This window comes from Podarcis tiliguerta (assembly GCF_965153285.1).
Source record: "Podarcis tiliguerta genome assembly, chromosome: 5".
NCBI classification, from domain to species: domain Eukaryota; kingdom Metazoa; phylum Chordata; class Lepidosauria; order Squamata; family Lacertidae; genus Podarcis; species Podarcis tiliguerta.
The window spans coordinates 30,483,152-30,509,865 of record NC_139538.1 but is presented as its reverse complement, the minus strand read 5'-3'; the positions used below and the strand labels follow the sequence as shown (position 1 = coordinate 30,509,865).

The following is a 26,714-nucleotide window of genomic DNA, read 5'->3' as shown; positions in this document are numbered from 1 at the left end:
GAATGTGCTATATTTCATCAGTGGCTTTTACGTCACATGAAAGCTCAAATATAACGCAGAAATCAGCAGTTAAGGAAACATCAAGGAAATGGAATAAACTGCCATGTGAATGTAGCCATAGTGTTGAAAACACACTACACAATGTTGTAATAAGAGTGTGGGCTGTTCCCTTTTAAGGAAAGACTAGGACTGCTAAGTTTCAGATTTGGATGTAATGTTGTATAGTGATCCTACATGCGGAACAGACTAATATGATTAGCGGCAGGTCTAGCACATCAACAGCAACCCAAATACTATTTTAAAAACTTACCTCTTTGACTTATGGGCAAACATCAGAAGGTGCTATTTCTCTAACCATGCACACTACAGCTTTTGCTTTAATGCCAGCATTGCTTTCAAGCCATCCAGATTTTCCAGCAGTATTTTATTCTACCTCCATTAAACACAGAAGATAACTGTAGCAGATCCACGCCTCCAATTTACAGTTAAAGAGAATGATTGCTGGATTTTAAATTTTATTAGCTCTGCAGACCATTAAACTGCATCTCTCACAGCTGGAGCGACTGCCAATCCATTGTACACAAAGATGAGACATTCTCTTGGACCAAAATATAAGGCTTTGCTTAGGCAGGGAGTGGGCAGTGGGTGGGATTGAATCATGCCCTAGTTCCTTCACTGTTCTAGGTGATTAAATTCTGAATTACATAAGTCTCCAGGACAGTTCTCTCAAAATTCTTCACTCCTTTCTGATGCACTCTCATTAAATTGTGGAAGAGCATGGTAGAAAACCCAAAGAAAAGAGTGAGAAGTCCTTGCTTTCCCACAGCCATTACATTGGCAGGTTAAGAACTGACAGAAGGAAGCAATGTTGATAGGAATAGCCAGCATTTATATGGCATACATAATGGTCCTTAAGGTGAATCCAACAGTGGTAAAGAAATAAATGTAGAGGAGAAAGAAAGACATGAATGGATGACCCCATTCAACAGAATGCATTTTATTTGCTGGTTGCCTATGTCAAGAGGGAAATGCTGCAAGAACATATTCGGATGAATTAAAGCCATGCTGTGAACTCTTAGAAGGTTACTGTTTGGTACTTCAACAGTGGGACTAGGAAACATGCTTCATCCTGATGCCCACATTGTCTTCTGGGCAACCATCCAGCGGTGGAGACAAGGGAAAAGGAGGAGGAACAATACATATGAATTTTATCTTTGTACAGTAAACTAGTTTCTACACGCACCTCTCTCTATGCCCCATGCAGGCAAGCAAAAGGCTTTATGCAAGGAGTTCAAGGGCACATTGCAGGCACTGCAAAGCAGTGGTTTAAGAGGATGTGTGGCTTGGAGAGAGTCCTGAGGGCCAGAGAGAGAGAGTCTGGATGGGCTGCATTTGGGCCCCTGAGCCTGAGTTTTCCCCCATCCCTGCTCTACAGTATGTGGACAATGGATAAAAGCTGAGTTTAGACACACTCAGAACAGACCCACTGAAATAAAAGGCCTGGTCCATGTATTTTAGTGAGTGTGCTCTTATGACTAATGTTGGGTATCACACCATGAAAATTCCCCCACATTACCACCCCTTTAGAGCTGTTAAGGTGTCTGGAGAAATGGGTAAGTAGTAATGTAAGGTTTTAATTCCCCTTATTGTTACAAGTGCTTTTAGTAGAAAGGAGGTAAGCTATTTACATAGCTAGCACATGGTCCCCATTCATCTGCTGCCATTTCTAAATCATAACTAATGATAATTCCCTAGAAATAAGTAAAATGAATTATAGGGAGTCACTGAAGCCCACCTCTAAGCTTGGATAAACGAAACTGACATTGGAATAAACGCCACAAAAATACAAGGTGTGAAAAGAAAGCTGGTGTGTGTATGGTTGGTAATTTGATTAAATATAAATTTCAGCAATGTGGTTCCTAGAATGCATAAAGTTGGCCTTTTCTGTTGTGCCATGTAATGTTTTGATGGTGTTAATTTGAGTGCTCTTTGTTACGACTGAAAGCTATGGATACTTTTGTTCGCCCTGAAAACTCGTATACAAGAGGTGGGGGCTGCGAACGAATCTACGCCATTCTGGCCGGCTAATGAACTGCAAACCTGTTCTTCACTTGAGGGACTGCCATAAAGAGCGAAAGGTCGGAAGGGGAGTGGGAGGCAATGTTGCTCAAGCCTCTTTCAGTTTACCACCCACAACTTTTTACCTGTAAATGGCTCTGTAATTGGATAGAGTCCATTCTCCTTCATCTGAAACCTGTACTTTCTGTGGCAGCAAATTATAAACCATGTGAAGCACAGATGAGGGGAGAGAACTTCATTCTGTGCACTGCCTGGTTGTAAAAATAAAAGGAGGTCAGTTGAAAGCAGAGTCAGAAACTGGAGAAGGGTCTTTGAGCCTTGAAATGTGCAAGCGCAAAATTAAAGTCCTACTTTAGGGTGTCAGCAGCAGCTTAAATTACAAGTTCCACATTTATTTCGGTTCACCCAGCATTTACTCACCTTTGGATTCCAACTCTGTGTTTTGAATGGGGGGGGGGGAGTTGCATTGTTTGATATTCTAAATGGCAATACACGAGAAGAGAAAGCTGCCAGCAAGATTTGGGATTCCTGTTGCGGGGTAAGGGTCAATGTTATTGTAAAATAATTTCAACCATGATTTTTAGAGCTCTTTTGAATTTCATTTTCTCAGGGCTGATTATAATGAGGATCAGGAAAGGGTTCTGGTTTGATTGTCAATTCAACACAGCGATCAGATTGCTCCAGGCTGATTTTCAGCACGTGATGCAGAATGGTTTCTGGAAAGCAACTGCCTGTCAGTGTAGACCAGGGTTTCCCAAAGTTGCCTCTCCAGCTGTTGTTGGACTACAACTCCCATCATCCTTAGCTAGCAGGACTAGTGGTCAGGGATGATGGGAATTGTAGTCCAAAACCAGCTGGAGACTCAAGTTTCAGAAACCCTGGCATAGACAGTACTGTACTAAACTAGATGGATCCAATGCCGTGGGGCTGATGGGAATTGTAGTCCAAAATATCTGGAAGGCACCAGGTTCACAAAGGCTGGTCTTAATAATATGTTATTGTTCTAATCATGAAAACCACTTTGGGAGCCTTGTTGGCTGAGGTACAAGGTAAAAGATGTGTTTAATAAATTGAATAAATAAATAAACCACAGGTTTTGTGTTTTCTGTCTTATAAGAGAACAGTATGTTTATCTATTATGATACTTTGGAGAGCCAATTTTCGAGTGTTTTATTTTAGTCTAATTTTCTCTGTCTCTCTTTTAACAATAACAAGACTGATATATTCTAAATTAGTTCTGGGTAAGGGCAAAGCAATTAAAGTGACACACCTCTTCTAAATGAATTGAAGGCAGCTTCCTCCAGAGCAAATGGTAAGTAGATATATAATCAGGGGGAAAATGTTCAGATGTATTATTGGGGAAATCTTCCTCTTCCTCTGAGTTCCCTCAGAAAAACAATCAAGCCCCTGGCATCTCTCACTGTATAGTTTTTGTTTCATGCTTTATGCTTTTTCGCAGCTGTCCCTGTAGACTTCCCTTGTCACAACTCAATCATTTTGCCTTTGTTCAAAAAATCCTCTATCAAAATGTTCTTGCTTTGATCAAGGAGGAGAAAGCTATTCTTATTACTGTCCCATCAGTCCCAGGCAGCAAGGTCAATGGTTAGGGGTGGGTTGTAGGCCAACAATATCTAGAGGGCTACAGATGGTCTAAGCTCCTACACTGTCTTCCATCCAGTCCTACCTCCAGCTGAAACAACTTCTTCCCTTCTTTATCCCATCTATCTTTACGCCCTCACAGATGAATCCTGTACATGTGTACTCAAGTCCACTTCATTTCGAAGTGGGTGCACTGTCTTCCATGACATCACCAAAGGCTTGTGCTTTCTTGAACACCCTCTTGTCCTTAACTGCCCATAGACCTGTAGTAGGACCCAGAATCAGAATGTGGACTGGGCAGGGAGATGTTCACCATAAACCACAATGGTATGTTGATGATGCTATATAAAATAATGATAATAATATTCAAGCGGAGATAAATCCCCAAAACATCATAAGAATTGCTTTTACTTCTACAGCATCCATTTCAAAGCCCAAATTCAGTTCCAGAGACATTCTGATCGCTTTAAAAGTTACTGGCAGCTTCAACTGCAAACGAGTGCAAAACCAAATGTAAATTAAAACAAAGCAGAAGAGGAAAGGATTTGTGTGGATGTTGTATCCCCACTACACACAAGCCTTTCAAGAGGCTCATGCTGCACAATTTCAGCATCTTGGTATTCAGGGCCAGCTGCAGATTTGAGCCCCTGTCCAAGAAAGTGCTCTGCAGTGGACCCCTTCCTATGCCCTTGAGCTTACCTGATGGCAGTACAGTGGTACCTCTGGTTACGTACTTAATTCGTTCCGGAGGTCCGTTCTTAACCTGAAGCACCGCTTTAACTAATGGGGCCTCCCACTGCTGCCGCCCCGCCGCCGCACAATTTCTGTTCTCTTCCTGAAGCAAAGTTCTTAACCCGATGTACTATTTCTGGGTTAGCGGAGTCTGTGACCTGAAGTGTCTGTAACCTGAAGTGTATGTAACCCGAGGTACCACTGCAGAGGCTTGCAGCCTTCGTTTTAATTTCCCACAATGCCTCAAAGAAAGACTATGTCAGTGTTTTGTGGGGCATTAAAATGGCAGTTCTGCAGAACTAATCATCTAAGGCAGCACAGCTGTCCAAGAGTGCCATGTGTCGACACCAGCTCTGATGGTGTAAAAGAGATTATGTGGATTAACTATTGGCTTTTGGGGCTTGTTGGCCAGATTCTGCAATGGCTCTCAGAGAGAAAGAAGCATCTTCAGGTTCTCAAAACTAAGGAGATGCTCAGAAAGAATGTTCCTATGATGCAAGGGATTGAAGGACGAAATAGAATAGAGGGGAAAGGAAGGCTTGATTTTTATTTTAAAAAAGCTCATCTCAGTCAATAAAATGCTTTCCAAGTGCTGAAGCCTTTAAAAGAGCTTTCTCTCCCCTTCCAATAAAATGCACCAACTAGATGTTTATGCCCCTCTTTCAGCTCTCTTGATTTACAAGGGCTGTATCATTCCGTATTGAAACAGACACGTCCGCAAATTTTATCCTCTTAATGCCTAAAGGAAGCTGGTGACATGTGAAAGCAAGTAGACTAAGTGAGCAATTTACAGCAGTGGGTAAAGATCAGACTGTATTTGACTCAAAACATGCCAGACAATGCCTACCCTGCGGAGTCTCGCAGTTTACGGCGTTTGCTACTCATCACTCTTAACAAACACTTTCTTTTTGAAGAGAAAATCACATGTCTTCCATTTGCCATTGAAGCCATATCTCTTTGTGCCCATTCCAACCTTCAGAGGACTTCTTTTGGTCCTTCCTTCCTCACTGTTTGCATAATTGCAGCCTTTCAAACTTTCAACATAGCAGTGGCAGCACAAGGAGAGAGGAGGATGGTGGTGTGCTGCTGAAGCTATGCCCTGCAGAGCAACTATGAAATTTTAAAGGTAATTCGTCAGCCCTGCTGTCCCACAAAGGTTTTCCCCAACTCCCTTACCCCTGATTTCTTGAGAGATTAGAGGAGAGGCAATTCAGAACACAAAAACTGATTCAGGTTTGCATACAGCATCTTGACGCACAAGAAAATTGAGATGTAGCTATCCGTTTTCAGCGCTGAGCTACGGATGGGAAACTCATTTAGGCCAGAGGACCATAGAGGATAAATGCAAGGGACTGTGGACAATTGCAAAGAGGCAATTATCGTTTGCAGTGGAACAGCATTAATCCACACAATGGGTGTAACCCAGAGAAAATTAGTTACACCCAAGCCCCATTGAAATGAATGGAAAAGCACACTTAAGTTCCATTGTTTTCAACAGAAATCAGCTTTCTCCAGATTTCTAACCAATCTGGGGCATGACATACTTTTCTCACTGGGACTGTCACTTTAGAATTGTTGTTTTTAAAAAGTAAATAATCTGTTAATTGAGGTAAGTCCACACTTATTAAGGCTCAGCAAAGAAAGATTTCCATATAGCAGCCGATGTTCAATAGTTGCTGCCACCATTCAAGCTTCATCAAGTTAGATGCTGGTAGCCCAAATTATATCAGCAGGAGGGCCATCTCAAGTTCAACTAATGCAGACTTTCAGGTTCCAACTGATTTCTGCATCTGTGTGTCTAAAAAGGCATTGTGTTTTGGAAGAAAAATGTCTATCAATCAATAAAAGATTTAAAGAGAGAATTGTTTTTCATACTCTGAAAGCACTTCAGTATCTCAGTAACAATGAGGACCAGAAACTTGCATTTCTTTTCATCAAAGTTGACCAATAAAAATCTAAAATGCATCCACAGACATTATGTTTATGTCATTTGTTGACTGATTTTCATTGCCATGTTAAGCAAATGTCTTACGTATATAACTTGATAAACTGAATAGATAATACAAAAAGCATGCTTTGTTAACTAAAGGATTATTTCTTTATAATTTATGGACTTCATGATCTGCTCTTAGTGCGACTAATATTGGATGCAACCTACACTGTCCCTGAAAACATTTCACATTGTGTAGTAAATTTTCACAAAGACTGAAATGCATTTGTGTCTTTGCCATCTCTTCTCATAGAGGCATATGAGAGATGTAACCAACAGGATGCTGTGAAAACAGAAATGATTTTCCTCTCTATAAAGAATAAAACCAATATAATTTAATATAAAATAGCCAAGTGTATTTAATTCCGCTTTGTCCATTCCTCTCCCCTCTGAAATCATTCTTATAACGATATCCAATGTTGGAACATAATTACATCCAAGTGGAAGGCTTTAAGGACAAAAAACAAAGCAGTGTGTGTTTTGCACAGGACCTTTTCCCATATGGAGTGTTCTGAACTAATAATGGCCAAAAGGCATAAACTATGTACATATGGCCTGGTTTGCTATTTTCCCTCTTTGGAATGTATTCAAGAGAGAGGCATAAAAACACTATAAATGTCTGATAGTGATTAAGATATTTTCCCCCTCTCCCCTTTACAAGAGCTCTGCAACCAAGTGCTCCAATGACCAAGAAGGCTACTAAATCAAAGGCCGAGAATGCCAGTGCTTGAATTTAGTAATGAAGGAAGATTACATTAATCTAAACAGACTGCATGAAATCTTCCGAGTGCACGCAGATAGCAACCATACATTTGCATGATTTGTTTGGGCAGGGGGAAACCCCACCAGAGCTTTCTCGTACTGAAAAAAAGAAAAGAAAGAAAGGGGAGGGGAGAGAAAGACACACACGCACACGAAAACAAAACAAAAATAAAACACCCCAGCCAAACTCTCTGCACACCAGTTCACACAGATCTAAATCTCCTGTGACATATCTCGGTGAAAAGAGTCACGTCTGCTAGAAAGCTCAGCATTGTGACATCCCTCAAAACGTTGCCACTTTGATTGCAGACTGCGGTAGGCGCGCGCTACGGCTCTCCGTGAGCCGATGCAAACCTGTGCAAACAGACAACGCTCCCGATTCTCCAGATACACGGCCAGCGACAACTGTGTTCGGTTCAATAAGGCTTCTACCAGAAGGGCACCGCAAGGACCGGCCTCCCCATGAGAGACAGTTTCTAAACAAAGAGCTTGTTGGTCCCCCTTCATCGCCTTACGTATGAATGTATCTGACAGTCCTTTTCTGCTTCCCTCCACAGCTAAAGCTTAACAATTCAATATGGGAGAGCGAGGCTGGGCTAGCGTTCTCATCCATGGATATAATCAGGTCAGCTTCCTACTCTGCTTCTTGAATCATGAGTCAGTGGAGCAATGCAGGGACTTAGAAGCAGGCTATGTTTATTTGTGCTACACTGCATGGCATTTTAATTAGTAACTCGGCGGATTTAAAACCTCTGAATGGACACACAGGGGCAGTTGTGTAGCCCAGCTTTTGTGCTCTCATTCTTGGAGGAAAAATCCTGTTTGAGGACACCAGCAGGGGGTTAATAGAAGCTTTGATAAAGTTCTCTGAATCCTTTTATTGTTGCTCAACTGCAGACTGGACTCTGGTGTCTTTCTGGCTCCTCTTAGGAGATAACAATTAATTTTACTCAGTTTGGAGGAGATGGCTGGGGGGGGGGAAGCCCCCTGAACATGTGGGAGCTGTGAAGATGGAGGTGCAATTGCAGCTGGGAAATTCATCTGGACTGGAACAGAAATTACGGAGCAGCCTGGCCTTCACTTACACTTCCCAGGGCTATTATGGATCAGGCCCTACTGAGCTTGCTGAAATGTTGCCCTGAGGTGGAAATATAAAACAGACAGTGACACAGTAACAACAGAGAGTTGTTTTCTGTACACCTTTGGTTACATTTTGAAAGAGAACTGACCATTTTCTGTGGGAAATGAAATTCATTGTCACTCGGTAGTAAAGTATTTTACATGGGTAAGAAGCACAAATTCTTGCTTCTTCCTACATTCATAGCTGGAAGGAAAAGCTACACTGACTACGTGATGTTGAAACTATTAATGCATCTATCCTGTCCCAACTGCAAATGGAGGAAAAAGTAAGAATTTGTGCTACTCACCCGTGTAAAATAATAGAAGCCACTTTGCTATGGAGTGACAGTGAATTTCATTTCCCTGAGAAAACAGTCAGATCTCACTCAAAATGTGACCAAGTGTGTACTTAAACATCGTAATCACCTCTTGTCACTACAGAGTAGACTACTTTCTCCTAGGTTGTTCAATGAACCCTGAAGCTGGTGATTTACTAAGGGTTGCCGAAGCCTTTTTCTGTGCCTTGCCGACGGAGTCTTACCCTCTTGTTGAATACAAATTCATGGAAATGGGTGGTACAGCTGCTTTGCCAAGAAGCAGGCAGTTGTTGTTTGTATTATTTCTCTGTGTAAAAAATGTAATCGCTTTAAAATAATAAATCTAACCCCTCCCAATTGTAGATTTCCCCCTTTGTTTTGTTTCGAGTTGGCTGCATGTATGCACAGTCTTATTAGCACGTCTAATGCACATGAACAAGGCTGGGTGCCAAAGGGAAAAAGGCAGCATAGAGAAGATATTTCCTACCACAGCATACTCTTTTTGAGGGGCATAATTAAAGGACCTTGGGCAGGAATTCTCAATTGATCAGAGCTGTTTATCTTTGAGATCCTTGGGAGTTTTCTTCCCAAGCACACATGACGGACAAATGAAAGGCATCTTTTAGCTAACCATTCATTTCAGTAGCATCTCAGAAACAATTCAATGCGATGATTATTTTTTCTACTCTCTGGTTCTCCTGCCACATTTAGACTTCTAAGTCCTGTGGTTTCCCCACTTTTTTTTTTATTTGTTTTGCTTTTCAAAACTCTTTGTACGGTATACGATGAATCATTAAACCATCAAAAGAACAAAGACGGGGTGATTTCTTACATATATATAAAAAATACCTTTTGTCCACAATTTTAAACTGTTTAAAACATGCATTATTTATTTATTTTTAACCAAATAAATAAAGGAGGGCTGACATTTATGCAAAACAAGTTTCAAGACACACATATCCTTACACTCCTGACCACATTACATCTTCCAAATATTTAACCAGCTATGAACTGCCTCCCTTACTAGCTTTGAACTTCACATTCTCAATTGTCTCCCATTGTAGAAACATCCTCTTTTTTGGGCACGCAGAAAGGCTAAAGCAGCCCTGCTGTGTCAAGTATCTGTGCCATACATCTCAGGCTTGTCTCCTGCTGACAGCTCCTATTATCTTGGTTGACCAAGGTGCAGAACAATCAACCTTCCTGCGCAAAGTTCTCCTTCAGCCAAATACCAGGCTGCTTTCTGTACATTTGAGGGGTCAAGATGCCAATCACAGGAAGGAGGACGCCATGCTGGACTGAAACATGCCTGCACACCTTCTGTCCTTTGTTCAACTGCAGCCTCAAAGTTCAAACAAAAGCACCTTTCTGTCCGAATCCTCTCTGTGTGAATTTTGAAGACCAGACAGATATTCTTGGTGGCTCCCTCACAATTACAAAACACCTTTCCCCTCTTGCTCTATTAATGTATGAACCTGAAGACTTCCTGGAAAGGCTTTAAGAATTTCTAGTTTGATCTGAGGTTCAACAGTAAGGGTTAGAGATTTTTGAAATTCTAAGCTTTATATAAATGCTTTTGAATCATATAAAGTCACAAGGGCTGCTGTGGTATAAATGAAATAAATAGCTAAAGGGTGGGGTGGGGGGGGTTCTTCAGGATAATTTGTTTGTTCCTCATTCCCCCAAATATGTTGCTAGTTGCCTAGCTGAGATGCAAAAACATATATCTCATCTTCTCCTTCTCAAATCTTTTCTCTCTTTTTGTTCTTTATATTGATTTTTATCTGACTGAAAACAAAACTGGATTTTCATTCCTTCCTGAGGCCTAAGACAGTAACAAGTGGAATGAGATTTAATTATTAAAAAATCCTTTTCCTTTCAGTTTTCTTTCTAGTTTTGTACCACCTAAAGAGATTATATGTTTTCAAAACTTTGTGTTGTAATTTTAGCTCTACTTTCTTTCTTTTCTAACTTTATTTATTGCTAGATATCATTTTGAAACTTCTTAAATGACTGATTAAAAAGAGTATTGTTACTTTCCTTAAGCATTTTAGAAGGTGTGGAATAGAAACTGAATTACGTACATAAATAAGCTATTTTTGAAATCTATTCTTCATTCATAGAATTATGGGCTTGTATTGTGACAGTCCTTCAAAACGAAGTTTTAGGAGTTCATATTGCAGATGAAAGAAATACTTTCTTACTTTGTAAATGATCCAGAAGCAATGAACCTCAATGCTGTATATCAAACACAAACACATACTGCCATTATTTTCGTATCAGAATTATTGCCATTATTCACTTCATTGTATTAAACAGGGGCAGCTATCTTGGCACACTTCAGATGTTATTTGCTCCCATCAGCCTCAGCCAGCATGACCGATGGCAACAAGGCTGAAGATCGCCCTGCTGCTTTGGGGGCATCCCAAGGAACCACATGGCTCCGTAAAGCCTAGCAAATTGCCTCCCTGTTTGCTCACAGCATTGAGTGGACTGGATGGGGAAGAGCTGGCTGGCACAACACTGCCAAGTAGATGAGGGCAAAGTCCCCTGATTCTAGCAGGATATATGGAGTCCAAAAAGAGTTCATTCTTAAATACACAAGGCCAAAATTTCCTGGATGGGGTAACACAGTCATGAGTAAAGTCTACTTCCACTTGATCTTAGATTTCTGCCACTGCAAATGACACATAATACGGTCCCCCACCACCACCATGGAGCTCAAATTATGAGTGTCCCTTAAAAATACAGCTTCTCACACTTTTCTGTGGCTCTTCATTTTGGACAAAGCATCTCATTCAAGAGTCTCTGTCAATGCTCTAAAATCTTCATTGCCAGGCGACTGGGAATTTGCTCCTCTTGGACCAGGGCACTGTACAACATCTGCAGTCTAATCAAAGCAGCATAACTGCTAGCCAGTAGGTGGAAGCTTGTGAGTACAGGATACAGAAGTCCCTCAGGACCTGGGTCTAGCCTTTAGATCTCAATCCCACCAGAAATAAGAATGACCTTGGCCCTTACTACTTTGAGAACTAAACATAATACTCATTAGTCTGACTTAGTTTCCTTTCACTGATTTCCTCACACACAGTAAACCAAACACTCACTCATCAACGCAAAGTCAAACAAGCATACATTAGGGAGGAGGGGGGAATAGCTCTCCAAACTATAAATGAGGTAAATAAAAATACTTTCTTCTCTCTTGTGAAAAGAAGGGAAAGGGACAAATTATTTGTGTGTGTGTGTGTGTGTGTTTTAAAATGCAGTTAAGCCTCATTTTCAAAACCAGTGAATGAAACCTCCAAAATGTAAAGATAACAGAAGGTGACACTGTCAGGTGGGGTGCTTAGGATAAGGGAAATCACACGGTGAATTTGGATAACTAGGTATTTGGATGACAAAAGTCCAGGGGAGGAAACTTCTGCTGTAGTTGGCATGTGCTCAGCTGCCTCTCTTGACAAACTGGAGAAGATGATGAATGCGAGAGTCAATTAACTTTATTTTTGCATGAAAATGTAAATGTGTTTTTGCAGCTACTTAAAATAATTGTCCAACTGCATTTCATTTCAAGTGTGCATGCGTTATGGGCTAATTAGAAATACAGAGAGCAAGATGGCAGCCGAACAGAAAGGCCCTTCACTTTACTAGCCTTGGCAGCCTCAGCTATAACACTTGGAATCAAACTAAGGGCCATCTGATGCTTTTGATCTGCCCGTGCAACTTCCATCATTGTCAGCGTGAGCAGCGCAAAGTGACGCAGGGCATGGTATAGCAATGGATCCTCATTTGAGACACATACGCTATTGCACAGTCTAAATCGGGCTGGCAGAACATAGAGAAGCGCTTTATGTGCATTTTCTGTGCTGGATGGCACAATGCGCACGGAATTCTAATCAGCATCTGAAAGCATGCAGGGGCTTCCAAAGCACTACACCAAAATACAAAGCAAGAATTTGTTTATTTTTCTAGATAATCTTCCAGTGTTTGTGAGTTACCTGGGAAGTAAGCACCCAAAGCCCTTTGACTATTCTAATATGTGTGGTTTTTTGTGTTTTTGTTTTTTAAAAAGCCCTTTAAAACAGTAAAACATTGACACTCCACCCACTGCCCCACTTTCGCCTCAATTAGGAAAATCAAAGTGTGAATCCACTTCTCTTTCTCCATGACATCCTTGAAAATCTACCCTGCCCGCTGCTTGCGGAGGTTTAGCTTGGTGCTAACTGCAATGAAACTCAAAACAGTATTTAGCTAGCAGAAGAATGTGTTCATTCTGATCTACTGGTTTGGCATTCTAGACCATATCTGACAGGTCCAGAATGTTGGAGGCAAGCAGTACAGGATGACGGTGATTAACAATCTGGAGAGATTGTGTGTGTGTGTGTGTGTGTGTGTGTGTAATATTGGGAGAGTATGTTGCAGGTCTCAGTCTCTTTCTGAAACGAAGGAGCTTTGTGACAGGCGAACAGACAGCTAGATACGCTGGAAAAGAAGGGAGTGTGTGTAAGCATTAGCCAGAGCTGGATATCGTCATACAAAAGATCCCTCGCTGACTACAGCAGCAATTTTAAAATATCCACAGCCAGTTGCAGTGAGAGAAAAGCCTGAATATTTATTAACAGGGCATCCCCACCTTAACTGGCATTTCCTCTACCCATTTCACTGTGATGGCTGACTTAACAGAACATTAAGCTGAAGGTAACCTAACCGGCTAACAAATTGCCATGCAGTCTCATTTGCTAAAGAAAAAAAAACTTTTTTGGGGAAAAAAGCTTTCCAAAATCAGAACATAGCAGTGTGTCCTCTGAGTAACACAAAATGAAGCCACATGGAAAGATGGAAGATAGAGACATTTCTATTTTTAATCGTCACTCTGCTTTGTTTTTTCTTCCCATGTAGCTTTATTCTCATGTGAATACTTTTTGTTTCAGAACAGAAACATTGTCCTTACTTCAATGTGTACTTACATAAATTTATACAGTGATATCTCAGGTTACATACGCTTCAGGTTACATACACTTCAGGTTACAGACTCCCCTAACCCAGAAATATTACCTCAGGTTAAGAACTCTCCTTCAGGATGAGAACAGAAATCGTGCTCCGGTGGTGCGGCAGCAGCGGGAGGCCCCATTAGCTAAAGTGGTGCTTCAGGTTAAGAACGGTTTCAGGTTAAGAACGGAATTAAGTATTTAACCCGAGGTACTGTACACAGGAAGGTTTAAACTGAATGGTGTGCTCAAGATTGAGCCCAAAACCAGTCAAGATGTATAACATAATGTCCCTAGATTATTGTGATTGCTCTTCTCCAGCTCTAGGTTATGTAACCAGAATGTTCAGATCCTATAAGCGCTTACAGTATGTGAAATTAGATTATTATGCTTTTGCCCCCCCCCCCACTTACATTTAATTGCATTTGCAATTTTGCCACTCATTGGGGAGATCCTTTAGAAGCCTCTCTCAGTCCCATTTTGTTGTAACCACGCCAAACAATGTGGTATCATCAGCTTGGTAAGTTTTCTCACTGAATTTAGCCTTTTAACAAATATTCCTACTTTCTAACTTAGTTTCTTCCTAGAGGATTTCTTTTAACAATAGACTCAATCTATCCAAAATGAAGACTTTATAAATTCCATCCACTTCAACAAGGCCAGTGATATACAGATCAAATATGTGCTTTACTCTCCAACTCAAATGAGCGAAAGAAGCTTGTTTTTAGCGGGATCATGCACCTATGATTTATTGAAACTGGTTAGAAAGGTATGTGGTCTATTTCAGCTGACAGAGACTACTGATTTTAGTAGTTAATATATCTACTTGTAACACAGTTACCAACAATAAGCCCCTGTTTTCACAGTGGAATTCTATTTCAGCTGATGTACCTGTTCATCTTTATGTAGAACTACAGTCTTATGTTGCAGTCCTACAGACATTAATGTGGCAGTGAGTCCCCCTGAACTCTTTGGGGCTTACATCTGAACAGACATGTACAGGACTGCAAAGTTAATATATACTGATTATCATAGTACTGTTCCTTAATCATATCTGTTAAAATCTACAGATTATCATAGTATTGTTTCTTAATCAAGTCATAAGATCCTATAAAGCTGAGACAACTGCAAGCCACCTTAATATTTTTAACATATAATGCAACATATTTTTGAAAGGCATATCGTATCTGGATAAAGTCATATTGAGATACTATCTATAAGCTCAGACACAAATCTTACTATAGAATAATATTGTCTTCATATATTCACGTTGGTAACCAAAGTTTTATTTGCATATTTTCATTTAAACAATCTGAGACTTACAAAAACAAAAACAACTTACAAAAACCCATTGCAAATGAAAATAAAAAACAAAATGTAAGTGAATAAACTAAAGTGCAGCTCAGCAACCCACTTACATTGCTCCAACTGAGTTGATAAAAGTTGTATAGAAAGTAATGAAAAACACACTCATGACTCACAATTATATGGTCTCTCCTACTATTGTACTGTATCTATTTTCAATCAATGTGCTGCCAAGTACTCAAGCAAATAAATGAAGGTTGTTGATTTAATGCAGGCGTCCCAATGAGATTCTTTTCAGCTTTACAAGTTCTATGAAGATATTTTTGACATTATTTTCTGCCTCCTTATATGTCTTTCTCTCACATGCAGGGAAATATAGGAAATGATATGCAATATAGGAAAACAGGGAGATGCCTTAAACACATGCCTCTTCTTTTAGTGAACATTGGTTCTGGGCTGCCAGATTGGATGTTAGAGTCTAGTAAGGAAGACATCTTGGTCACCATCAGCAATAGTATAGGCTCCATAGCTACCTTTAAGATTTTTCTTTTATATAAAGTGAGTGAATAATACCAGGTGAAATTATTTGTCCCTCTAGTCCACCACTGACTCTGCTTTGGCCCAGCAGTGGTTCTGCAGGGTCCCAGCTGGCGGTCTTTCACATCACCTTCTACGTGATTCTGTTATCTGGAGACACCGGCAACTGAACTGGAGAATGTCTGCATGCAAAACGTTATGCTTTATCACTACCCATCTCTCTAAGCCACATGCATCCTCATTGAACAGGCAAACAGTGATTACAGGAAGGCTAACACAGGATGGACAATCTCCACTACCCTAAAAAAATTATGTTGGCCAAGGTGAGATGAATCGAAGACTGTGAAGATATGGCTTTATGAAGATGAACCATAAGGCTGAGATTTCTTACTAATATAGCAGTACTTTTCCATATTAGGAGCAGGAGGAACACGGAATATCAATAAACTATAGTTTTGTAACTAATGGTGGTTCTGCACTAGCAGAAAAGCGCTTATTTTTGTGCAAGACATGACAAGACAATCTTCACTGCAGCCCTCTACATTATATCCCATAGTATTTCTGCAGGTTCTGTAACGTGCAAGAGTAGCTTTTGAAGGGGCACGGAGGGAGCTTCAGTAGGTAAGAGAGATCAACAAAAATCATGCAACACTTGAGTCAGTAGAAGACTTTCTGCTAGAGCAGCTACTGTTGGATACAACAATATATTTCTTAGAGAAGAAATATGGTCAAAGGAGAAAGTTTTACTCAGATCCCACTGCAGAGACACATAAGCCCTTAAATTACATGGCCACGCCTGATAGGGAAGGGGTGGAATGTATTTCATTAAAACAAATGTAAGGCTTTTAGACATGCCCAATTTTATAGACATTGACCTATAAAAGATCAGGTCTGCTATTTACCACTCCGCTTAGGACTTTACCCTTTGTGTTGGAGACAACAGCCTCTCAAAATGAACTAGGATTGCCACATTCTGATCCAGATGCTAACTTGGGTTGGCACAGCATTGTTCTACACCTCACCTGTACCCGCCAACACCACTGCATGGTGATTAAATGAAATAAATTCAAATGTTTACAAAAACACTTCGTGTACAATAGACAGAATGCAAATTTTAAATATCAGCCAGATTCTGTTATCAAACATCGTTATGAGATGCCAAGTCTTGTTGGTTTCATTTAATTTCAATGACAGCTCAAGGAGACAGCTCAAAACCTAGAACTCATGTGGCATTGGTATTCCCTAAAATGTTTCTACAGCCAATTTTATTCTTGAGAACTATTTCCCTGCAAAACTCTCAGAAGCGCATCAAACTCTGAAGAGGAAATAAACCACACAACAACACACAGAGTTCATTTCCCCATTACAAAGGCAAAGAACAAATTAATTCAATATATGGCAACCAGCTAGCATGATTTGCAAAATGATTTCAAAATTAATTATTCAAAGTGTATTATTATTTAGGGCACATAAGAAGAGCCATGTTGGATCAGTCAAAAATCCCATCTAGTCCATCTGCTCTCACAGTGGTCAACCAGATGCCTATGGGACATGAGTGCAATCATACTTTCCCTACATCTCATTCCCAGCAACTGGTATTTAGAGACATACTGGCTTTGACAGGAATCTGTAGTATAAATTCTAGCTGAGTTTCTGTTATTGTGGTTCTGAACAACCTCCAAGCATTCCAGAGGTGTTTGGCCCACTTCACTTTATCTTTCACGCTCCTTTTTACCAATCCTCTCATTTTCCCTCTTTTGAAGTCAAACGTGACTGTGTTGGATTTCCACAGCAATTGGCAACTGAGTTTTACTCAGAACGACCCAATTAAATAGATGAACAAAAATAACTTAGATGCATTCATTTCAGTGGGTCAACTCTGAATAAGATTCGACAGTGCTATGGTCAGTATTCCCAAGTGATTCAACAATATTTACATCTCGCAGCAAGTTTTGGGCACCACTTACGACTGAGTCTAGGGTCACTGCCCCTCTGTTGGCTCCATGACCAATTGTTCTAGATCCCGGTATCTCAAAGATTTCTTTGCCATGACTAGGACATGCATATAGCTAGACTATGTGAAAATAATTGAATTTGATCATTACTACAGCACTTTCTCTTTGGGATGCTTCATTGATTTAATTCTCCACCTTAAGATCACCTAAGCATTTTGTTCAGGGGGACAATAGAATACCCTCAATACTAATCCTTGGGGCCTGATAACACCATCTACAGTGATGATGTGAAGCAGTCTCTCCTTTTTTGGGATTTCTGGCTTGTTGGAAACAATGGTGCCTTTGATTAACAGTGACACTACTTCCAATACGTCCTTGCCTGACTTTCTAAAGAGTTTGCATTCAGAGAAAACCATGTCTCACTAGGTCTCTCCATTCCACCTGATTTCCATTGTGCCCATTATATCTGAGCTCTCCTCTAAGACCAAGCCCTCTAGCTCACCCATATTGGGTCAGAGGCTTCTAGTATTAGCATATAAGCTCCAATATGTAGCGTCGCTTTCCAGATGTTTGGAACTTTACCCCCCGCCCCCCAGTGCTTTGGCTTCTCTGAATTAAAACAACAATTCTGCTTGGTACCACGACTGAAACATTTCAGTTAGATGTTTCCTATACTGTTTCAGAAGCTCAGGTTAAATGCCAAACAAAATTAAAATTCTAGATCTTGGGGAAGTGCCAAGGCTGATCTATCTGTATTCTTTATTCCCTGGTTGCTATTTTACTTCTCTTCCATCTGGCGCTGAGAAAAAACAGGCTCGCGGCTGAACAGCCCTCTGACTCAAGCGTTAAGACTCCTGCCCAAGGAAGAATGTGACGCACTTATAAAAAGGTAGCGTTTCTTCTGTGCAATGAGTCCTGATGTTCTTTCAAATTAGCACATGCAGTCAAGTATAGGCCAAAAAGGGCACAACAACTGTGAATTTCAGCAACATCTCCTTAAAGCATAACTTCATCCTAATAAAGCAACCGCAAAAAGTACCAAGAAAAGCAATAGCTGCATAAGCATTTCATATTTCGCTGGTGTCCTCTATTCAGCATCAACTGATAAGCTCGTACAGTACCATTTTCAAATGAGATGGAGAATGGAGAGCAAGGGAGGGAAAGTGTCTGTTGGATTTTACCTGCTTGGTTTGTAGTCACAGTGACAGATACAGCTTGGTCCGAACTAGGATTCTGCTTGGATACTCCATTCACCGCCCAGATTTCAAAGGTGTAGTTTGTGTGTGCCAAAAGGTCAGTAATAGAAACCTTGGTGGTTTTCAAGCTATTCTGCTGAGGGCTGAAGTGTACACCACTCCCACAGGACCGGCAGCGGTTCAGATCATTGGCTCCACACCTCTTGCATACCACATTATAGGAAACATCCTCGCGGCCACCTTTGTTCTGAGGAGGGCTCCATTCCAAGTTGACGGATGTCTCGTTGACATTGGAAATCAGGTTCTGGGGGGCAGATGGAGGGCCTGCAAGACAAAAGGCACATTTTTTATTTTTTAAAATTACATTTCCAGGTCAAAGGAAGGAAGGAAACCCTCTCTAGGGGTGTATCTACCCTGATGTGATCTGTTGAAACACACACACCTGGCAGTTAGTGGAGTCTGCAACTGTTCCATTTCATATGTAGTTTTTTTTTTTGGGGGGGGGTAAAAGTACTAAAATGCTATAAAAGTACACACACACAGTCCCACAGAGCTAAGGCCATGCACACAGGGAAGCAGGATTTCCATGTGCATATTTATGGCTAGATAGCAAACTGTGTCAATAAATGGCTGTTGTGTATGCCTATTTGCCTGAGCTAAAAAGACTCATCCACATGCTGTGCAGTAGTAACAGACAGAACACGGACAAAACATTCGTCTTTTTGTTGGGGGGTGGAAGGTGGAGAGAATGGGATCTTCTGGTCTTCCCCCAAATTCCTCTAAATAGATTATTCCAGCCCAAGCCATAGAAGGTGCCTTTTAACCTCAGAAAATGTGTGCATGGCAGCAAACTTCGATACGCACATATGGCTGGATCAAAGCCAAAAGCATCACCATGATCTCTCTTAATACTACGAACAGGTGCATGAATAAACTGTTCCACGGCTCTTTTATCCTGGTCTTTGCCCATCTTCCTAAACCCCCTTTTCCCAGGATGTTTTAACGATTAGCTGAGCTTCACAAAAATATCCCGGTGCAACTTTGTTAATCCCTCCGCCCTCTGTCACTTTACATGTGTCCACCTCTTCCACAACATCCAGCGGCTTGCACACTGTTTCTGGGTAAATTTGGTGTGATTTAACATCAGCGAGAAACATTAACCCTGCTTGTCTAAATGCATAGAACAACCCAGTAAACTGGAGGAAGAAATGTGTTCATGTTGAATCATGTCACAACATGCAGAGCTTAGAAAGCACTCTGTGAACAGGAAATAAGAAAAGAAAAAGATTTAGAGGGTCTGTTCTGCTATTTATATTTATTTTATTTATTAATTTTGTATACCGCCCTATTCCCCTAGTTCTCAGGGGGCATATGGTTCACAACATAAAAGCTATCAATTTCACCCTGAGGGAGATCAGGCTCACACACACTTAACCCGCATGGCAGGGTGAAAGGAATGGCAGCACATCTAGTGTGTTCTGTCTCATAAGTTCAGGGAAACCCTACTTCAAATAAACATGGCACCTGCCCATTTTCTTTTGCTGCAGAGAGGAACAAAAGTGAGCACTAGAGTCCAAAGCACACTCACAACCTTCCCATCAGCAGACAGGGGATTTGGGCAGATTCAAGGGTGTTGATAAAATGAGTTGTACCTTTAGCATAGTAGGTGCAACTCTATGGAATTCCGTCCCGGTAGAAATCAGGGAGGCACCCCTCTTAAGTTTCAGGCACTAGATTAAAATGGTTTTAATATGTTCATCTGTTTTCTTACTTTATGAAGTTTTAGCATATGTTTTAAATTCTGTATATTGTGGGCTAGACTCAACTAAGTAGTTTTCCTAGTGGAAGCCAGCACAAAACCTCTTGCTAATGCAAAAGGGCTTACTTCCTCTTCTCCCCCTGTAGCCCCCATCAGCTTTTGTGGGTGGTCAGGAAAACCCATAAAGCAACATGGAAGCAAAACAAATTTGCACTGATGGACCATTTGTTTCTGTGTGATTCTAAACTCCTCCCTCTTTCCAATAAGTCAATTTGTGGCACAGAGTGAAAAGCAAGGTATACATTTCTTAAATAAAACAAAATGTGACAGTATCAAAACATTTTAGGTAATGTCTATATGGCTTCTGTGGTATCTAGTACTGTAGCAGTGGCAGCATAAGCATCTGTTGCAACAGACAGAAGCAGATTTTACAATATGTTTACATGTTTCTAAGTTCTAACCTACTGGAGCTATGGAATTAGCTGCTTGAGTTATTCACCCAGCCTTTAGGATACTGTCATGGGAGGAGCTTGCATGGTTTTCCTATACAAGCTCTGATTCGTTAGTGAGAATCAACAAGAATATTATGCATAGGAGAGAGTGGATGATGTGTGTGTGTGTGTGAGATGGAGGATTTGTAGTATGCATTAAGGCATGGGTAGGCAAACTAAGGCCCGGGGGCCAAATCTGGCCCAATCACCTTCTCAATCCGGCCCACAGATGGTCCAGGAATCAGCATGTTTTTACACGAGTAGAATGTGTCCTTTTATTTAAAATGCATCTCTGGGTTATTTGTGGGGCACAGGAATTCATTCATTATTATTATTTTCAAAATACAGTCTGGCCCCCCACAAGGTCTGAGGGACAGTGGCCCCAACAAGGCCCCCTGCTGAAAAAGTTTGCTGACCCCTGCATTAAAGGGTAAGGGTGATGTGAATGGGGTGGGAGGGGTGAGTGGTCTGCGGGTGAGAATATGCGTGCAAGTAAATGGAGAGATTAGCTAGGGTTGCCATGTTTCAAAAAGTGAAAATCCAGACACAAACTTTGTTTAGCAAATTATGGCAAAGTTGTTTAGCTGGGGGTGGCAAATTTGTTGAGCCACTTGATGTATGGCAGCCCTAAATTAACAGGCGTGTGTGCGCGCGCACACGCAGAGGTAAAGGGTATATATGTGAAGAATAGTGCCTCAATGGTGTCTGTGTATGCCTGTGTGAGAGAGAGTTCATGAGGAGTTAGTTTTTGTAAGTGTGTAAATGTGGGAGGGATACTGAGGTGGGGAATCTACACAAAGCATGGATCTTATGATTACATTTCTATCCCTTCCTTCTTTCAAGGAGATCACGGTAGTGTACATGCTTCTGCCCCTCCTCATTTTACCCTGTGAGCTAAAACTAAGCTGAGAAACTGACCGGTCCAAGGTCCCCTAATGAGACTCATGGCCAAGTAGACATTTGAACACTACTCTCTCAAGTCCTAGTACAACACTGTAAACACTATAACACACTGGCTCTTCTTCATCTTCTTTTACAAAACATAATCAGCAAATTATCATAGTCTTATACAGTCATACCTCAGGATGAATACACTTCGGGTTAGGCAAATTCGGGTTGCGCTGTACGGCGACCCGGAAGTAACGGAGTGCGTAACTTCTGGGTTTCACCACACGCACATGCACAGACTTTAAAAATGACGCCACACACATGCACAGAAGTGCCAAAACTAGACCCGCGCACGAGCAGACACGGGTTACATTCGCTTCGGGATGCGAACGGAGCTCCAGAACGGATCCCGTTCACATCCCGAGGTACCACTGTACAGTGGTACCTCGGGTTATATACGCTTCAGGTTACATACGCTTCAGGTTACAGACGCCGCTAACCGAGAAATATTACATCAGGTTACGAACTTTGCTTCAGGATGAGAACAGAAATCATGCTCCGGCGGCGTGGCGGCAGCAGGAGGCCCCATTAGCTAAAGTGGTGCTTCAGGTTAAGAACAGTTTCAGGTTAAGTACGGACCTCCGGAATGAATTAAGCACTTAACCTGGGGTACCACTGTACTTGTTAGGCATATATGTTGCCACAATTTAAGTACCTTTGCTTTTGTAGCTGGGTTGGGAGTGGAAAGAAATCAACACAGAAACACTAAAGGAATTAAGAGGCAGAGTCTTGGTAAATGATATATTTATCTATGCTGAATGGACCCTGTCTCTCAAAATCTGAGAGCAGGGTCTGCTTCCTGGCCGACGGCAACTTCAGGGTTAACCGAAGAACATCTCTCAAGTCCATTAAGATGCTTTTGACGGGGCTATGCCCAATGCTACGTGGGAAAATGTGCCACAATGAATCAAGCTCCTCGGGAGCAAAAGTCGGTAATTAGTATGTAGGGCAGAGCATGGTAGTGTCTAAACGGAGAAGCAATCAAGCAGAAAACAAGGGAAGCAGATGCTTGAAGGTTGCATCACCTCCAGCATGAAAAGGAAGGTGCAGGGGAGTTGCCAAGTGGTGGGCTGATGTTAAAGCAAAGGGAAAGGCAGTATCTAGTCTTTGAAGAGCACAGTCAGTCACTAATGGAGCTCCTGGAATGCTGGCAGGTTGAAGAGGGCAGGAACGACAGAATTTTTTCGATTTAATAGGTGTCTTGTTTTCCTTTGTTTCTTACATGACGGCTGTTACCACAGAAAATCCCACAAGGCAAAACCCTCACCCTAACAGACAAGGACCTACAGAGAGAGCAGTCAGCACTTTTTGCACAGGTGAATTGAAGGCATTCTGCCGGAAGCACTCGCCTTTCCTCAAGCAGTGAACTGTAGATTTACTGAAGCTCTGCGCATATCCCAAAGTGGAGACAGAAAGAACTAGGAATACAGCCAGGCTCAGAGAGAACAAAGGCTGCAGAAGGCTTGGTATCACACAAGGATTCTGTGGTTTCACAGAAGGCCAAATCACTGAGAATGAAAATGTTGCATTCCAGCCCACACACCCTTCAAAACTGAGTTCTCTTTTTGCATCAGGCACCCCCAGTTCAGATCCTATTAGGGCAGATGTGAAGTTAATTGTGATTTATTTATTTATTTATTACACAATTCATTTAGATTCAGGCTATTAAAGTTTCTTACGTCTGTATATTAAAAAAAAAGAAAAAAAGCAGGATGCAACAGTACAGACAATTGTTGCATGGTTTGACATTAGAGACAAATGGATGGTACATTCGTTCAACCCAACTTGCATGGGAATGTATAATGGCACTCAAATAAATGGAAATTGCAAGGTCAGCCCATTTTTAAAAGACTTCTCGCTTTGAATATTCTGCAACACTGTTGACGCAGCCACTCCTCAAAGCACAAAAACTATGGGCTACAGCTTTGTATTTTCTCTCTCTATGAAGAACAGCAGGAGAGAAATATGGTGTTTTGCTAAAGGGTGCTACCCCTCTAGAAGGAAATGGATCTACCTGGGAAAGAATATATCCAATTTCCCATACTGTCACCCATCTCCTAGTTTTAGACAACCTATAATCAGGAAACAGTTAGAACTGGAATGCCAAGCCACCCTGCCCCTTCTCTAACATAAATCTCTGTTGACATACATCATCCCTTAAAAGCAAAACAAATCAAAACAACTTTAGAAACAATCAATGAACATGCAGTATTTAGAATCTGAGTCTTTTTCTGTGACTAAGACTGTCTTTGGGGTCTATACAGACTGCATTTGCATTAAGCATCAGCCTAGTGAGAGCCAGTGTGGTGTAGTGGTTAAGAGCGGGAGTCTCGTAATCTGGGGAACCGGGTTCGCGTCTCCGCTCTTCCACATGCAGCTTCTGGGTGACCTTGGGCCAGTCACACTTCTCTGAATTCTCTCAGCCCCACTCACCTCACAGAGTGTTTGTTGTGGGGGAGGAAGGGAAAGGAGAATGTTAGTCGCTTTGAGACTCCTTAAAGGGAGTGAAAGGCAGGATATCAAATCCAAACTCCTCCTCCTCCTCCTCTTCTTCTTCTTCTTCTTCTTCTTCTTCTAGTGAAAATGTCCCTGAGTGTGATCAGACACTATCCTAATGTAAAGCTTTCTACAAATTTGACCAGATTCACTAGTTACAGTTTTCCATATGCAGGTGAATACATAGTTCACCATGAGCATTTTTCTGCAAATATACCAAAAGACACATCCACCTGCCCTTCACTGAAAGTATCTTTAGAAGCATTATTCTGGTTGCTCACCCTATCTATAGTGAGACTGGTGGTGACTGAGTTGCTGGACCTCCTCAGCTGCAGCATCCTTTTTCTGGGATTCTTTCTCCAGGTAGAGTTGCCTGGCACCCACGTTGGTACAACACAAGGCCTAGGTCTTTTAACCTGACGAGATCACAGTGGTACCTCTAGTTACGAACTTAATTCATTCCGGAGCTCTGTTCTTAATCTGAAACTGTTCTTAACTAGAGGTGTGCTTTTCCTAATGGGGCCTCTTGCTGCCGCTGTGCCGCTGGCACACGATTTCCGTTCTCATCCTGGAGTAAAGTTCTCAACTCAAGGTAACTCTTCCAGGTTAGCGAAGTTTGTAACCTGAAGCGTTTGTAACCTGAGGCGTTTGTAATTAGAGGTACCACTGTATTTTATTCTGTTCTTTTAGTCATTGTTGTTTCATTATATATTCCCTATGTATTTTGTTATATACTATGTTTCAATTGGCAGTAGTTACATTGGATTGCAGAACACGCTAGACTGAGTCAGCCTACCTGCTTTTTGCTTATGTGCTCAGAACCTGAGTTCAATCGATCTTACTCCCGGGAAAATGTACATAGGATTGCAGCCTGAATTACACTAGACTAGAACTATGATATCCAACAGCACTTCTCTAGAAACAGTTGTTGCGATTTTTCTAAGGTATACGCCACCTGGTTGTATTTTTCCCTCAAAAAGTGTAGTTCATAAGTATTCAAATAAGATAAATAGTAACTGCAAATATGACTTGAAAGGACTAGAAGAATTAGAACACATTTCCACTGCTCATTCAATTCCTCGGTCTGCATTTTAGCACAAAAACAGAGGTTTAAGAGATCATGCCTGGAAATAGAGATGCAAGGTGGGACTAGAAAAGCTTTGCTCTCTTTTTTTCCTGTCAGCTTGTATCAAGTGAGTGCTGCAGTCTGCACTGGCACACCCGTGCTCCTCTTTTACTACTCTGCATAGAGTAGAACAGATGGCTGTTTGCTAGGGTTAGTACTAAATTGTCATTTTCAGTCCTGAAGAAAGCTTCAGTCAAGGCTTCTTAATTTGAGAGTATTTTTGCATTATGATGATTGCTGCTGATTTTTAAAAAAAAGTTTTTGCAGTGAATACAGTAACACAGAAGGAAAATACAGGAGTATACAGTGGTACCTCTGGTTATGTACTTAATTCATTCCGGAGGTCTGTTCTTAACCTGAAACTGTTCTTAACCTGAAGCACCACTTTAGTTAATGGGGCCTCCCACTGCTGCTGCACAATTTCTGTTCTCATCCTGAAGATTCAGTTCTTAACCCAAGGTACTATTTCTGGGTTAGTGGAGTCTGTAACCTGAAGCGTATGTAAGCTGAAGCGTATGTAACCCAAGGTACCACTGTATAGCCAATACGTAATATCCATACATATTTGTTTGAGCAGAAAAAAATGGTGCTGACCCATTTTTGGAGCTGACTTTTGAAATTATTCCCAATTTACAGTGTGGATAACCCCAGCCGCCCAAAAAAATGCCTACGTAGGAAGAAGGGAAAATCAGATGAGATATTCGAAGATCATGGTTTCCAGATTTTGGTAACTTTTATTTGATAAAGATTGTGATGGCGTTCCCCAAAGCTGTAAAAGTTCTGCTTGGCAAAGAATGCAATATACCCCTGAGATGTAGCATAAAAGAGAAGAAAATGAAAGTGCACTGTCTGATCTATCATTTTATCAGAAGTGCAAATCCTAATGCCATTGGGCGTTAAATGGGTCCTGGGAACTGTCCTTCTTTATGACTCATATCCTGTGAGGTAATAACTTAAACTTCGGCAATATTAAAAGAAGTTGATTGCATTCAGACTTGTGCTGGCATCTCTAAGCAATTTTCCAGAATAAGGCCTTGTAAGGGGGGAAACAGGAACTGTTGCCTGATAATAAGGATGATCTAACAGAGAAGACCGGCCAGCAAACTTATTGTAGCCCAACAGGGAACTGTTACGAGGAATCAGATTTACATCAGTGCCATGACACTGACTGGATGATAAATCAGCACTTGAGTCTTCCACAGGGTATGGAAACTATTCAATTTACTGGACTTGGGAGTATATCAACAGATATCAATTCCTTTTAACAGCTGAACACATTCTGAAAAATGCTACTCGATGGAGTTAGGCCCATTACTTC

General features: G+C 41.2%; 1 protein-coding gene across 2 annotated transcripts in view; it reads right to left on the bottom strand.

The window, feature by feature from the left end:
- The window catches only part of EPHA4 (EPH receptor A4), a 156,354-nt gene that overhangs the window by 51,923 nt on the left and 77,717 nt on the right, over window positions 1–26,714 (bottom strand). For both annotated transcript variants that reach the window (XM_083442657.1, XM_083442656.1), the window contains exon 5: window positions 18,562–18,900. In XM_083442657.1, the coding sequence (XP_083298783.1) occupies window positions 18,562–18,900 (339 nt within the window). The remainder of the gene's footprint in view (window positions 1–18,561; window positions 18,901–26,714) is intronic.